A 12,786-nucleotide genomic window follows, 5' to 3' on the forward strand; every position below is an offset into this window, starting at 1 on the left:
TAGAGAATAAGTTGCAAATGAAATAATAGCACGTCTTTGTCTCCAATTTGGTGTTATTTTCAGCGGCAAGGAAACATGATTTCACCCCTCCACTCTCCGCTCCAGCTCCTGGAGACAACAAGTGATGATGCCAAATGAGAGGTGGGAGATCACTGAGGGCTTCACAAGGTCTCTTTGTCTCTCTGCTGATAAACTCTCCTCTGTGAAAACAAGCCCTAGTACCTCTTTATTTACCAGAAAGGATGAAAAAGCAGAGAAACAAACAGCTCACTTCTGCCTATGAAGATGTAAATCTGTTACAAATGGGACCAAGCTACAGAAGCTAGACCTGAACTGGGACTTCTTTGCAGATATGTGAGGATGTGTCAGATCCAAAATATGAATCGGGACCTGTGCCTAGTTCTCAGACTTGCCAGCAGCCATAGCTACCAACACATTCTTTCCATTAGCACAGCAGCCAGCACTGTGCTTTGCTCTCTGTCATGCACCACTGCTATTTAGCAGGGCAGTGCAGGATGCATTTCCACATCACACAAGAACTTTTGGGTCACTTGTATTATGAGGGCTCCAGGTCTCTGTGCAGATCCCTGTAGGATTTTAAAAACAAACCGGCCCGGAAGAATTGAAACTGAAAGGCTCCAAAGCGTGGCTTAAAATAGATATTTGAAATAGTTTTCACTCTCTGTGCTTTTGGAAATACTGTGTCATCAGAGCTACAGAAAAACTGCAGACAAACAATATCAACCACTGCCCATGCTATCCAGGTTTCTCAGTCACAGATCCTGGAGGCTGGTAAGAGGTTTTCTTTTTCTCTCACTAAAAAAGATTTTCAGCAGTCCGAGGTTGGACCTAACACAAGCACTTAAAAACAGTTCACAAAGTGACACTAAAGGATTTAGCAATGTTGAATGGAAGAAACGTCAGTGAAATCATGATTTGGGGGGGCTGGGTATTTATTGTCTCAGGTGGTGGAAATCCAAACTCAGCAGCACTGACCACGAGCAGGACGTGATGAGCAGATTGGGATCCTTACCCCAGGCACGGGGGGGCAAAACCAGTAAAGCACAGGAGTGGAGCCAAGGAATTTTAGCAAATTTTGCCTGTTTATTGATCTTGGCTGTTGTTGGAGCAGGTTTTTTTCTTGTCAGTCTTGACAGGGTCCTTTTAAAGGTAGACTGAGTCAAGGGCAAGTCCATCATGGGGAGGGGAGAGATTTGCATTAAAAATCAGCATTACTCCAGGACTGAATTTGGCCCTTCCTGTCAAAGGATACAATTTTTAGTGGGATAGAAAGGGCATCCAACAACAGTGCCAAACCCCTGGGTTTCCTATAGACATTCTCATCGCACTGGACCTCTTGCCTGAACCCAGCTGCACTGGACAGCAGGGTTGCCATGGCTGTAGGGCAACCTGGTCTTCTCCTGCCAGGGAGGCAGGAATATGGTCTACAGCTCTTCTCCTGGCACTTTTCAGCTCCTCCCATTCACATCTTTTCCTTTAGTTTGGCCTCTCTCCTCTGACCTCTCTTTCACATCCCATCTCCCTCACTTCTTCTTGTCTCACATCCTTTCACCATCAGCTTCAACATACTTAACCACCTCAGAGAAGCTGTGCAAGTCCCCTTCTCCACTTTCCTCCCAGGGATTAATGCAGGGCAGCTGTCCGGCAGTGATAGCAGCAAGGGGGAGAATCTCTCGGGACTATGAGGGTATTGAGGAACCGGCACTCCCCTCCGTAGAGGTGGGCACTGCTGTTCACCCCAGAAGGCCTTGCTATGGACAGCAGGCCCTCAACATTGGCGGGCCAATGTTCCTCAGCTTAAACAGTGCTTCTTTCAAGTATATGTTTGTAAATATATTTTTTATATATATATATATATATATATTTTAAATATATATATATATATATATATACACACACACACACGGCTTGGGCAGGTGAGTTGCTCCAGGAGTGGGGAGCACAGAAAGGACAAGGCTTGCTCAAACAAGTACAACCAGCAGCTCAGTGGGATCAATGCTCATCTGGGGTTGTTGCTGTCCTACCGATGTATCTGCACTGGACCTCTGCCTCTCAGATAGATTGGCCTCCCTTTCCCTTGGGCTTGCTTCTCTGTCTTCACAGTGAGGAATGGCTTGAACTGCTACTGCAAGGCGCTGGCATGTTCTTGGAGCTGGGTCAGTGTTTTGTTTCCTGAGATTTTTGTGTTTGTTTGTTTGTTTGTTTGTTTGTTTTTTAAGGTTGCCTTTAAAAATACAAAACACTAAGACCTGCCTGTATTTCTGCAGGGCACTGGCTCCAGGAGGGAGGCCAAGCCATGTGGGCACAGCTTTTCTCGAGATTTCAGATTTCTTCCTCTGTGTGCTTTCTTGATCAGTAGCAAAACGTTGGCTCTGAAGGTCCTCTGTGGTATTTTCAGTCACTTGGATGACCATCCCACAATTATTTCCATCAGCCTTCTGCCTGGGACAAGCTCTTTCGGGAAGGATAGTTGCGATTTTGTATTATCAAGGTAAAACTGTAAGTAAGAAATTTGGGAGGGAAAGGGGAAATGGCAGGTTGCTGGTTTTGTTTTTGTCTGAACCACTGAATTTTCCTGTCATGAGCAATGCTGGTTTATTCAGATGCTTCTGGGAGGTCCTGGTTGCCTCCCCATGGGCAATGAGCTGCCTAAGAGTCGTGACTAGTTTGGAGCAGGCAGAGCAGGCACAGTGAGATTCCCTACAGCAACCCAGAAACTGCCAAAGAACAGCCTGGATTTGGTACTTTTCTTTCCTTTTCTTTCTTTTTTTTTTTTTTTTTTTTTTAAGGCTGAGAGGGGTTAGAGGTGACATAGCATCACATGGGCTGGATCTCCTGCAAGGCTGCAGCAACCTGCAGCTGTCACAGCCTAAACCACCTCATCTCAACACTGGGCCTGAGATGTAGGTTAGAGCAGTGTCCAGCTGCCATGGCTCACTCCGGCGAGTGGGGTGCCTCTGCGTGAAGCAGCAGTGTCCTCAGCCTCAGGCTTGGGGGTGACACCCGAGCCCAGCTACCATGCAGCGCCTCTCTCTCTCAAAGAGAGTCAGGTTTTCTCTCTGCTTTGGAGAGACAACAAGAGGGATGGAGAGAGAAGAGGAGGCAGCGAGGGGAAGAAATATTCTTATTTAGTGTCATTGATTATATTTTTCCTCAGAATACCAAATCTTGTTGTTCTGTTCCTCTTTTTGCTTCAGCTTGATATCTCTGTTTGTGACATCACAGTCTGTTTATATGGAGAAGAGCATGATGTCATAAAGAAAGGCACTGATGTCACAGGCTCCTTAGTACACAAAAGACAGGCTTTTCCATAAACTTGGAATAGCCCTGGTGTTGAGTTTTGGAAATGGGAGATTTCACCGGGAATACCAATTTCCCATTTAAATACTGGCATCACTGGAAGGGTAGACGGAAGAACACATGCAAGTTGGGGGGCAAAAGGGAGAGAAGTATGCTCTGAGGGGTAACGTGACCTAGAAAGCCTCGTTTCCTTGGGGATAACTGTTTACACCCATGTTATTTCATGAAATTTAACTGGGCTTGAGTAACTCCTGATATTTGAAAGCAGACCTGCAGCCTCATGAGGCCACACTGCACTGGGTGACTTCTTCACAGGTCCAGCTCAGTCTGCATTCAGGGAGGGAAGGAAGGAGGGAGCAGCAGACAAGGGAGTGGAGGAAGGTAATGAGGGAGGGGAGGAAGGTAAGGAGTGAGGGGTCGAGTACATGGATGTAAGAGGGGGTGGAGTGAAACTGCAGCCTGGCAATGCTTGGCTGGTGTAACTAGTGTTCCTAGTGGGGAGAGCAGAGAAGCTCTCCCTGTGGAGAGGTTTATATCAGAGGAAGGCAGAAGCCTCCCTCCGCTGAAGGAAGTGTTATGAGAGAGGAGGTGAAGCTGAGAGCTGAACGGATAATGCCCCGGTGGTGCAGGCTTCCCAACGGAGGTTAGTAGTTGCAATGGCGCTGGCATGGTTGGTGGACGAAGCTCCCGCCTTGCTGCTTGATCCTGCGTGACGGGCGCTCACGGGTACGGTTCTGCCGCTGCAGGGCCTTCTGGCTGAGCCGGTGCTTCTCTGCCAGCTGCTTGGCCCGCTGCACCCGCCGGGCCTGGCTGACCTTCTCGAGGATGGCTGCCTTCACCGTAAGAGATGTGCTGTGGTGCGGCGCATGGCGCTCCAGCCGGGGCTCCAGCACCTCCCTGCGGAGAGACAGGCCTGTTAGCAGCCACTGTTGCCCGGCCACAGGCGCTGCACAGTGGCACTGGTCACACTCCCTGCAACAACCCTCAGCAAGAAGGGGCCCGGTGTCTCCAGGGGCTGCTGAATGGAGGCAGTGGGGCCCTGCTCCCATCCACCCCATGACAACAGGCTTGGCTGAGGTGCTCATACGTCGTGCCATGCCCCCAGGATAGACCTGACCTAATGCAAGGTCCATGGGAAAACTCTCCAATGCCAAGACCAGCCTCTCAGCTTAATTCTTCAAAATGGTGACAGCAGCCAAGCTGACATCCCTTTAGCAGACAGCATTTGTCTGCTGAGCGTACATGCAAGGCCAAACCTAGAAAGATACTAAGCTGGTCCCTTCCTCTCTTCCATACTCAGATCACACCCACTTATGAGAGCATCATTTATGCCTTTTGCTTGCACACAGTCCCCAGATTAGGAGCACTGCTTCCAAAGGACTTTCAGCCATTGCAGATCTCAGTCTGTAGCAAGCTCTGTGATGATGGGGGGAAGGCATCCAGCACAACATGGCTCTATGGAGACCTGCAGTAAATCCAGTTGCTAAAAAGAAACAGGACCATTCCCATAGACCCACGGTGGCTGTGCTGCCACCAACTTCCTTGAGAACAGCAGAGGGAACCCAAGCAGAGTTCACAGGCTTCTCATTTCCATCCTGCTTATAACTGATTTTGTTTGCTTGCATGTTTCTAGCTCCCTTTGGGTCCCTTTTTTCACCCTCCAGCACTGAGGTTCCTCTTATACCCTTGAGATCAGATCATGGTCCTAAAGAAGACAGCAAATGGAAAATCAGAGAAAAGACAGCACTAGGCAGTGTCCCTTAGCTTGAAGCAGATTTGCCCCCACATTCTGTCCTGAGTGGTGCTGGGTAGGTCATCAAGCTGCAGCATGGTGGAGAAGCTTCGTCCCTCCTGGTGAAGGGCTCATACAGCGTGGTGGCTGGAGGGCTGGGGACCAGGGGGCCAGCAGCGCCCTGGAGCGTGTCAGGGTGGTACCAGGGGTTCAACTGCAGAGGCAGGTCTGAGTGATGTACGCAGAGCAGGGAGGTGGGCACCGTCAGGGCTTTCCTGGGTGGCATGGGGCACCAGCAGCTGAGAGCACCCACAAGGAGAGGAGGCTGAGCCCCCTCTGGGCTGCAAAAAGGCTGAAGGAATATGGAGGGTCTCCATCTCTCCCAGCTCCTGAAGAAGGGCGTGGGAACGGGCAAGCCTTACTTGGTGGGTAAAGGCAAGAGAACGACATCCAGTTACCCAGGGGCTGTGAGACTGACCTTTCCAAGAGTGAGACACCCCTGTGCCTGCAGCATCCCTGCAACTGGGGGGTCTAGGGGGTGCCCAGCATGCCCGAGGGTCGTCTTGCTGCTGTTGAGTATTTGGTATTCTTTCCTTGTACGCTGCCCATGCAAAGCCCTGTGCTTAAGCCCAGACTGGCAGGCTGGCAGACCCACATCTTCCTCAGGGCCCACCAGTGGGATGTGACGTCCAGCATCCTCAGCAGATGGATGCTTGCCAGGAGTTACTATTTTAGCCAGGAAATGAGGCTGGTTGCTCAGTGCCATGGCAGGGGGCTGTGGGCTCTGCTACTCCAGGCTCTCCCAGTGCAGCTCAGCAAGAAGCACACAGAGAGAGGATTTTGGCAGGCCTGGCCCATATGCAAGGGCTTGTTAACACAATCCTGAAAGTCCTGGTGCACACTGAGGTTGTTTTAGTGACATATTTTGAAAGCCAGGGGTTGCCATCCTTGCAGCATGCCAGGTTTCGTGCAGTGTGCCAAGGCCTTCCCTCCTGCCCGCTGTGCTGCTGACACCCCACCAGGCACGGGGGGGCCAGCCTGCTGGTGTGGGCACCTGGTCCCGCGAGGAGAGGAGGCCTGGGCCCCAGTTTGCCATGGCATCACTGGGCAGGTGCGGGCAGGCTGCGATGTGCCCAGCAACTCTTCTCTGTCCCATGGGCTGCAGGGCAGCGGGGTCAAACACTCCTGGACGTGAGAAGGGCAGCAGTGACCCGGGAGGCCGGGGTGTCAGGCTGCCCTGGCGCTGACGGCTTGAGTGCCTTGGTCCCTCACATCTCTGCCCCCAGCAGCTCTGCAAGGGCTACCAGCAGCCCCAGGCCGTCTGGTCTGTGAAGCCCAGCCAAGGACATCCGCCTCGTGCTGTCCCTGCAGGCTCCCGGAGGACACCGGTGCTGCTCTCAGCCCTGCCCGCGAACATAAACTCACCCTTCGCTGATCTCCTCGGGGCTTTCCCTGTCCACCACGAGGCTGTTGCTGGTGACATAGACGGACATGCTAGGGTGCTCGATGAGGAGATCCTCCATGGGGTTGCTCTCCATGCTGTCGAGGCCGGGGCCTTCTGCAGTAAAACAGGGGGGAGGGGTGACAAACCAACTCTCGTCCATCAAGCAGGGGTCAGGCTGGGAGGGCACAGGCCTGCCGACGCAGTCACGGAGTGAGTGGGATGAAGAAGTGGCAGGCAGGGAGGACCCCGGGCAGCGTCGGGGCGTGCAAATGGGAGCTCTCTCACCTACCCTCTGCTCTTCACCAGAGGTTGAGGCATAACTACCTAATGAGAGACAAGAGTTGCCGCCCAGCAGGTGGGATGGCCAAGAGCGGCACAAGAGTTGGAAGCCATGCAGAGGAGGGCAGGGAGGAGCACGGAGCAAAGACACACACACATACGATATACAGTGGGGAGGGAGAGGGGAAGGGGAGAGAAAAAGGGGGCATTATTAGTACAAAAGACACCCCAACAGCATCAATATTATTATAAATGTATATAGTATAACATACAGGAACTCTCACTGAAGAATAAACCACCACGCAAAACAAAACCACCACCACAGCACAGCAAGGCCACCACAAGGGTCAGCTGAGCTCGGGCTGGTGGAGGACCTCCAAGGACCGCGGCAACGTCTGCGCGGGGAAGCCGGAGGAGCCCACGCTGGGGTGGTGCCTTCCTTCCCTGTTCACCAGCAGCAATGGTGGAAACGGCACCCGCAGCTGGAGGGGCGGCTGCTCCGAGCTCCCCAAAGCACTGCTGCCATCCTGGGCAAGAGGCTGAATGGGGCCTTGCTCGCACAGACAGTGCCTTCCGGGCGGCACAGAGGGTCGGCTGGTCCTCGAAGATGGGCTGGGACCCTTCGCACTGAAGGCTGCTAGACCAGTTTCTCACCGGGCCTTGGCTCCGGTGATGCTATGGGGCTGAGGGGGACTCAAATAGGTGGAAATAGCAGAATGCCCTGTTTTGCTGAAATGGCAAGCAAGAGAAGCATGCAAATATTTTTGGTTAAGTGGTTTAACCAAAAATTGGGGGAAATCACCAGGGCTTACTGAAGCAATTTTTTTTCTTCATGAAATGAAGGAAGAAATTCAGCTAGAAAGAAACATTGCTTTTTTCTGTATTTCTGTTATTTGATTTGAACCCCATCTTTCAAAAAGAACAATAGCTGAATTACTAAGTGAATCTTTGCTTGCAAATACAAACACTTAATTCCTGGAAATGTTGAAACCAGTCACTGAGACCAAAATAAAAGAAAGTTCATGCTTTTTTTCTTGGAAGAAACCTTTTTCTCAGTGCATAAATCGTTCTCCAAAAGTTTTCACAATGCCTTTGACTTCAGTCTGTAGGAGGCAGATTTTCAGCTGGTGAGCTATACAAACTAACCGCATGCATCACTTTGAAGCTCCAGCCTTTATTTTCCTTGCCCTCCTCACCTCTGCTTGGCAAGTCAGTTGGATTGGCGCTTTTCTGAGACTCACGTGTCAGAAGTTACTGGCTATGCTACAGGAAGGGAGTCTGCTCTTAGCGTTGGATGCAGCAGGGAACTGAGACACGTTCCCAGGTTCAGCAGTTTGTTTTAGGCTTCTTGGCAGGGGGCAATTAGAGGGACCCATTCTTGTTGGGGTGGATTTGGTGGAGTATTTCTATGAACATGTGTGACCCTCCTGCTGGGTGAGGGTGCAAAAGAAATCAGAGATTAATGTGTTCTTGCAGTGCCCAAACAGGCAGGATGAAACATGGATGCATGAAGGAAGGGGCTGACATTCGTCATGACATGGATGTCACCAGCTCATCCTGCAGACGATGCCCCAGCCTGCAGCTTAGGGCAGGCCACAATTAGCCTTGCGAACAGGAGAATGTCTTTCTTCAGGTCAGTGGATATCAGGCTATTAATAGTTGTTGACATGCCAGGCTGGAGATTATTTGTCAGCTTGGAGACAGAGAGACAGGGGTCTGGGTTTGAGTGTTTTCCCCTGTTCCTTAGGTTCAGCAGTGCTCCCACAACACATGGGGCTGTGGGTGTGGGGAGAAGGAAGGGTGTGGAACTAGCTTGGCTGAGCCTCTGCCCCAGCCATGCATGCCTATCTGTCCAGATCCCTCACAAAGGTGCTTTTTAATGTCACAAGGAATGTTTCAGGATTCCCAGATTCCTGGGTGACTTGCAGCAGGGAGTCTTATCTCTAAGCACAGAGAAATGCTCCTTGCGAGCTCCAGAAGTTGCGATGCTGCCTGGCCATGCCAAACTGTGCTTTCCCAGCCTGAGACCTCCCCTCTTCTTCCCTTTGTCCGGGACAAACTGGACTAGCTTCATTTCATTCCGACCCACCTCTTCCAAGGGGTTTCTGGGTGCTGACTGGAGCCAGACAGGCAGTGATGGAGTGAGAGGGGGCATTTGAAATGCTCCCAAGAGATCTGGTTAATTCAGGTGCACTTTGCAACATGTTGGGTCAAAGACCTGGCTGATGTTGAACTTATTTGGAGGTTTGCTAGGCTGCTTCGCTGCTGGGAGTGAGCCAGTCTGGGCCATGCTTGCCTGCCATCATGGCTTTAACTTGAAGGATGGGGGCTGGAGCCAACAGGCTTAGCTTTTGAAGTGCTTTGCATAACTCCAGGCTCAGGAAGAAAGCTGAAATAAATTGATCCCTCACTGGAGGGGGAATGCTGAGGGAAAATGCAATAGTGGTGCCAGTAGGGATTAGCAGCAGGGGTGCCAGGCCCCATGACACACTACTGAAAGCTGGCCCTGCACCAAGGACCTGGCTAACTGATTAAAAAAAGCCACCAAGAAAACCTGCTGCCCAGGTCACCCTTCTGCCTCCATCTGGGCTCCATAGTGCTCCAGGCAGACATGTGGGGCTTCCCTGTCCCTGTCTCCCCAACCCAGGCTTGTCTGTGCTCTGTTGCCCTGTCCAGCTCAGTGCATGGGGAAAAAAACTAAAGAACATTCACATCCTGAGAATGAGCTCTGCTCAGCACATGTGGGACAGGCAGTGAGAAGCTGCTCAGAGGGCCGGCAGAGAACAGCACAGCTCCCTGCCTGCAACAGGGAGGACTAAACCCTCCTCCTAAACCTATTAGTAGTCTCCTGGGTTGGGGCACTGTGACTAACAAGAGTCTGTAAAAAACAACATTGAATGCTGAGAAGGAGAAATCCAAGGGCTGGGGCTGCAGTGCACACAGTCTTGTTTGTGTAAGTTCACTGCTTAATTTGCAAGCAAAAGGTCATAAAATTATCATTGCATATGGTTGAGTCATCAGGCTTACAATAGGCAAAGGCAGAAACCGTCTTAACGGAGATTAAGAAGCCCTTTTCCACGCAAGGAATTTGACCTCTCTGTCTGGTGTCAAATGGGACTCTGAATGGTCTCAGCTGTTCCTGAGAACAGGTAGCCCCAGAGGGCAAGGGTTTCTCTAGATACGATGACATTGCTTCAAACAAACTTTGTCTGAGAGCTCTTGGCAAGGGCGCTGGGAATGATTTGTGAAGATAAAGCCTTTCAAAAGAGCTTTCAGGTTCTAGATTTGCTCTCCTGGATGGCCCCAAATGACCCAAACTTGGAGCAGAGCTTGCTAGATTGCTACAGGTTAGGGTGGCCCTGGAGTGACGTAGCCTCAGCCAGGAGGCCATAGCTGACACAAAGCACTGCAGCCACACATACATGGGTCCCGCACACAGCCCTGTAGGCCTCTGCCCACTGCAGTATCACCTGCCGTTGCCCTCCCTTGTGTGAGCCTCCCTGGCTCACTGTCAGGGCCCGGGGAGTAGGGTTTCCCACTGGTGAACAGACTCCAGGTTTGTTTGCATTTTGGCAGGCCATAAGGTGAACACCCAGCCTTCCTTCCCCCTTGCTAGGCAGGCTCTGGGCTGGGGAGCTGGAAGCACTGACTGCAGCCAGGGTATCACAGGGGAGAGGTTGAGCCCAGCTCCTCTGGGGCTGAGCCTGGCAAAGTGCTGCTCCCCAAGCAGGACTGCCAGGGCAGACCCCAGCAGGGCATGCTGCGATCAGAATGCTCTGGAGATAGTTAACAGGGCATGACTTGTCCCTAAAAGCATCTTCTGCAAATTGCAAAAAAGGCTGCCCTAACTCTTCCTTGCACTCACACAACCAGAGAGCCTAGCTCCAGGGAGGGCAGGGGCACATGGCTGAGCACTGCAGCTGACCACACTGGGCACCACACCAATCCATGGCTGCCAATGGAGGTTGGCCTTTAGCCAGGCAGCTGGCAGCTCCTACCTGGAGGTGTGCCGGCAGCTACCGCTGCCCACGCCACAGCCTTGCTTAGCAAAGGTCATGCCACTCTGACCCAGCACACAGGCAAACAGCCTGTGTGCGCTGGCATCTCTCCACTCCACCAAGCCCCCAGCAGGCAGGAACGAACTGGAAAATCATGGGTGAACTCCCTGATCTCTAGTTCTTGCTGTTTAAATGGACAGGAGTAAGTTCTGGGAGCTGCAAACTGTTCTTCAGGGCAGATCCTTGGATCTGGTCCATAATCCACAAACAGGCTCCTCTAAGTGCTAAAGAATTTGTGCCTGGTTGAAGCTAGGTTGTCCTTGATTACAGCCACATGAAGAGAGCTATCGGGCATTTTATCCCAGCTGCACGCTCTGAGAGGAATACTTTTCTCAGCTATTTGAAAACTGCTAATGAAAGGGTTTCACTGACTCCTGCAAAGGCAAGGGTCAGTGCTGCTGGGTGAAGGCACCATCCTGGTGCCAAGCACAGCTTGGTCACTGCCTCCAAAGGTGCAAAATCAGGCCTGTCCCCTCCTGCTGGGTCTCATTAGACCTTCTCCCTCACTATCCTGTCCAGGGTGCCCTGTTAAGAGCTGGGCCAGTGGGACACATTCTGTTCATCTGAAGTTTGGTGGTCTTTTTATGAACACCTTTCCCCCTGGGCCTGCTTGGAGATAAAAAAGGAGTGAGGAGGGATACTCCTGTCCCTGGGGAAGCTGGGTGGCAGTGCCTGAAGGCTCCCAGGCAGACAGCCAGCATCCATGGCCTGGCCCAGGAAGTGGCTGCTGTTACTCATTTTCTCCCAAGCTGGCTGACAGTCAGGAATCACCACTGGGAGAGCAAAGAAAGGAAGAGGAGTCAGCTTGGGGTATTTTGCAACGACAACAGAGATCTCTATGCCTGGCCCAGGCTGGGAGCCGTGAGTACAGGACAAGGTGAGAGGGAACCAGGGAAGGAGGGATAAAGGGCAGAGCTAACCACATGTCATGGAAGCTCAGCTGGAGTTTGCTGGCAAGGTCTGATGTCGTCTGAAGGGATTTGGCCAGCTCTGGAGAAACAAGATACATCACAGGTTGTGTGAAACCAATCCCCCTTGCTTTTCTCACCTGCAAGATCAATTATGAGCCATCCATCCTCCTCCTCCTCCTCAGAGACAAAGTGTTTGGGCTCCTCCAGGCCCTCTGGTGTGTTGCTGTCACTGAAGAAGAGGCTGGTGAAACGCTGGAACATGGTTGGGGAATGGTCTGATGGGAGGAAAGAAGAATGAAGCTACTACTGAGTGCTGGCCTCAAAGCGTGAAGACAGGCGTCACAGGCAGGGGCCAGGAAGGACAACAGAGCTTAGGGTATCTATCTTGGTGGAAGAGTCCTTTTCGGTGGCAGGAGATGCTTCACAGCTAGCAAAATCTTAGCTGAGTTAAATGATGTATAGTGCAATTTTGAGGTTCTTCACTTGGCTTCAGTGCAAAGGCCTGTAAGAAAAACGAGAAATTCATTCAGACTCGTTGGAAAGGTTGACCCTCCTGCACCCCATCGGACTCAGATGGGCTGGAGTGGAGGACAGAGAGGTGACTCTAGCACTGATCTCTGCCACTGGTAGCTCCAGCCATTCACTTTTTGGAGGGCATGATATTGTGTCTGAAAGCACAGTTGCGACGGGCTTGGTGCCGGATCCCGCTTCCTGCACCAAGCCCACACTGTGACCTGAGAGAGCCTCTTCCCTCAGCCCCAGCTGCTCCTGCGCAATGTTAGACAACAAAACAAGCACCATTGCTGTGCCAACACTCAGATTTGTACCAGCCAACACATGGGGAATGTGAGAAGAGCAGATGTGGGGGAGAAGGGCAGGTTTTGGTCCCAGCCTTGTTCTAGCTTTTCTAGCTGACCTTGGAAAAGCCCCTGGTCCTCTCTGTCCTGCCCTGGCAAACAGCGAAAGGGGCACTCACATTTAGGAAACATACTCTTCTGTCAAACGTTATCTTTGCTACTGCTGTTGTTATGAAGAGCTAGT

The 12,786-nt window shown here is 51.7% G+C and overlaps 1 protein-coding gene across 2 annotated transcripts in view; it reads right to left on the bottom strand.

Moving 5' to 3' along the window:
- Positions 1-1,921: 1,921 nt before the first annotated feature.
- The window catches only part of TP53INP2 (tumor protein p53 inducible nuclear protein 2), a 28,212-nt gene continuing 17,347 nt past the window's right edge, over positions 1,922-12,786 (bottom strand). Inside the window, exons 2-4 of one of the 2 annotated variants that reach the window (XM_067307566.1) lie at positions 11,883-12,247; positions 6,479-6,611; positions 1,922-4,218 (exon numbers count right to left, since the gene is read on the bottom strand). In XM_067307566.1, coding sequence (XP_067163667.1) covers positions 3,966-4,218; positions 6,479-6,611; positions 11,883-12,006 — 510 coding nt within the window. In that variant the 5' untranslated portion in view covers positions 12,007-12,247 and the 3' untranslated portion in view covers positions 1,922-3,965. Of the gene's footprint in view, positions 4,219-6,478; positions 6,822-11,882; positions 12,248-12,786 lie in introns of both variants that reach the window. The other variant, XM_013961532.2, reaches the window with a different exon arrangement.

Source organism: Apteryx mantelli, chromosome 18 (genome assembly GCF_036417845.1).
Source record: "Apteryx mantelli isolate bAptMan1 chromosome 18, bAptMan1.hap1, whole genome shotgun sequence".
Taxonomy (NCBI): Eukaryota; Metazoa; Chordata; class Aves; order Apterygiformes; family Apterygidae; genus Apteryx; species Apteryx mantelli.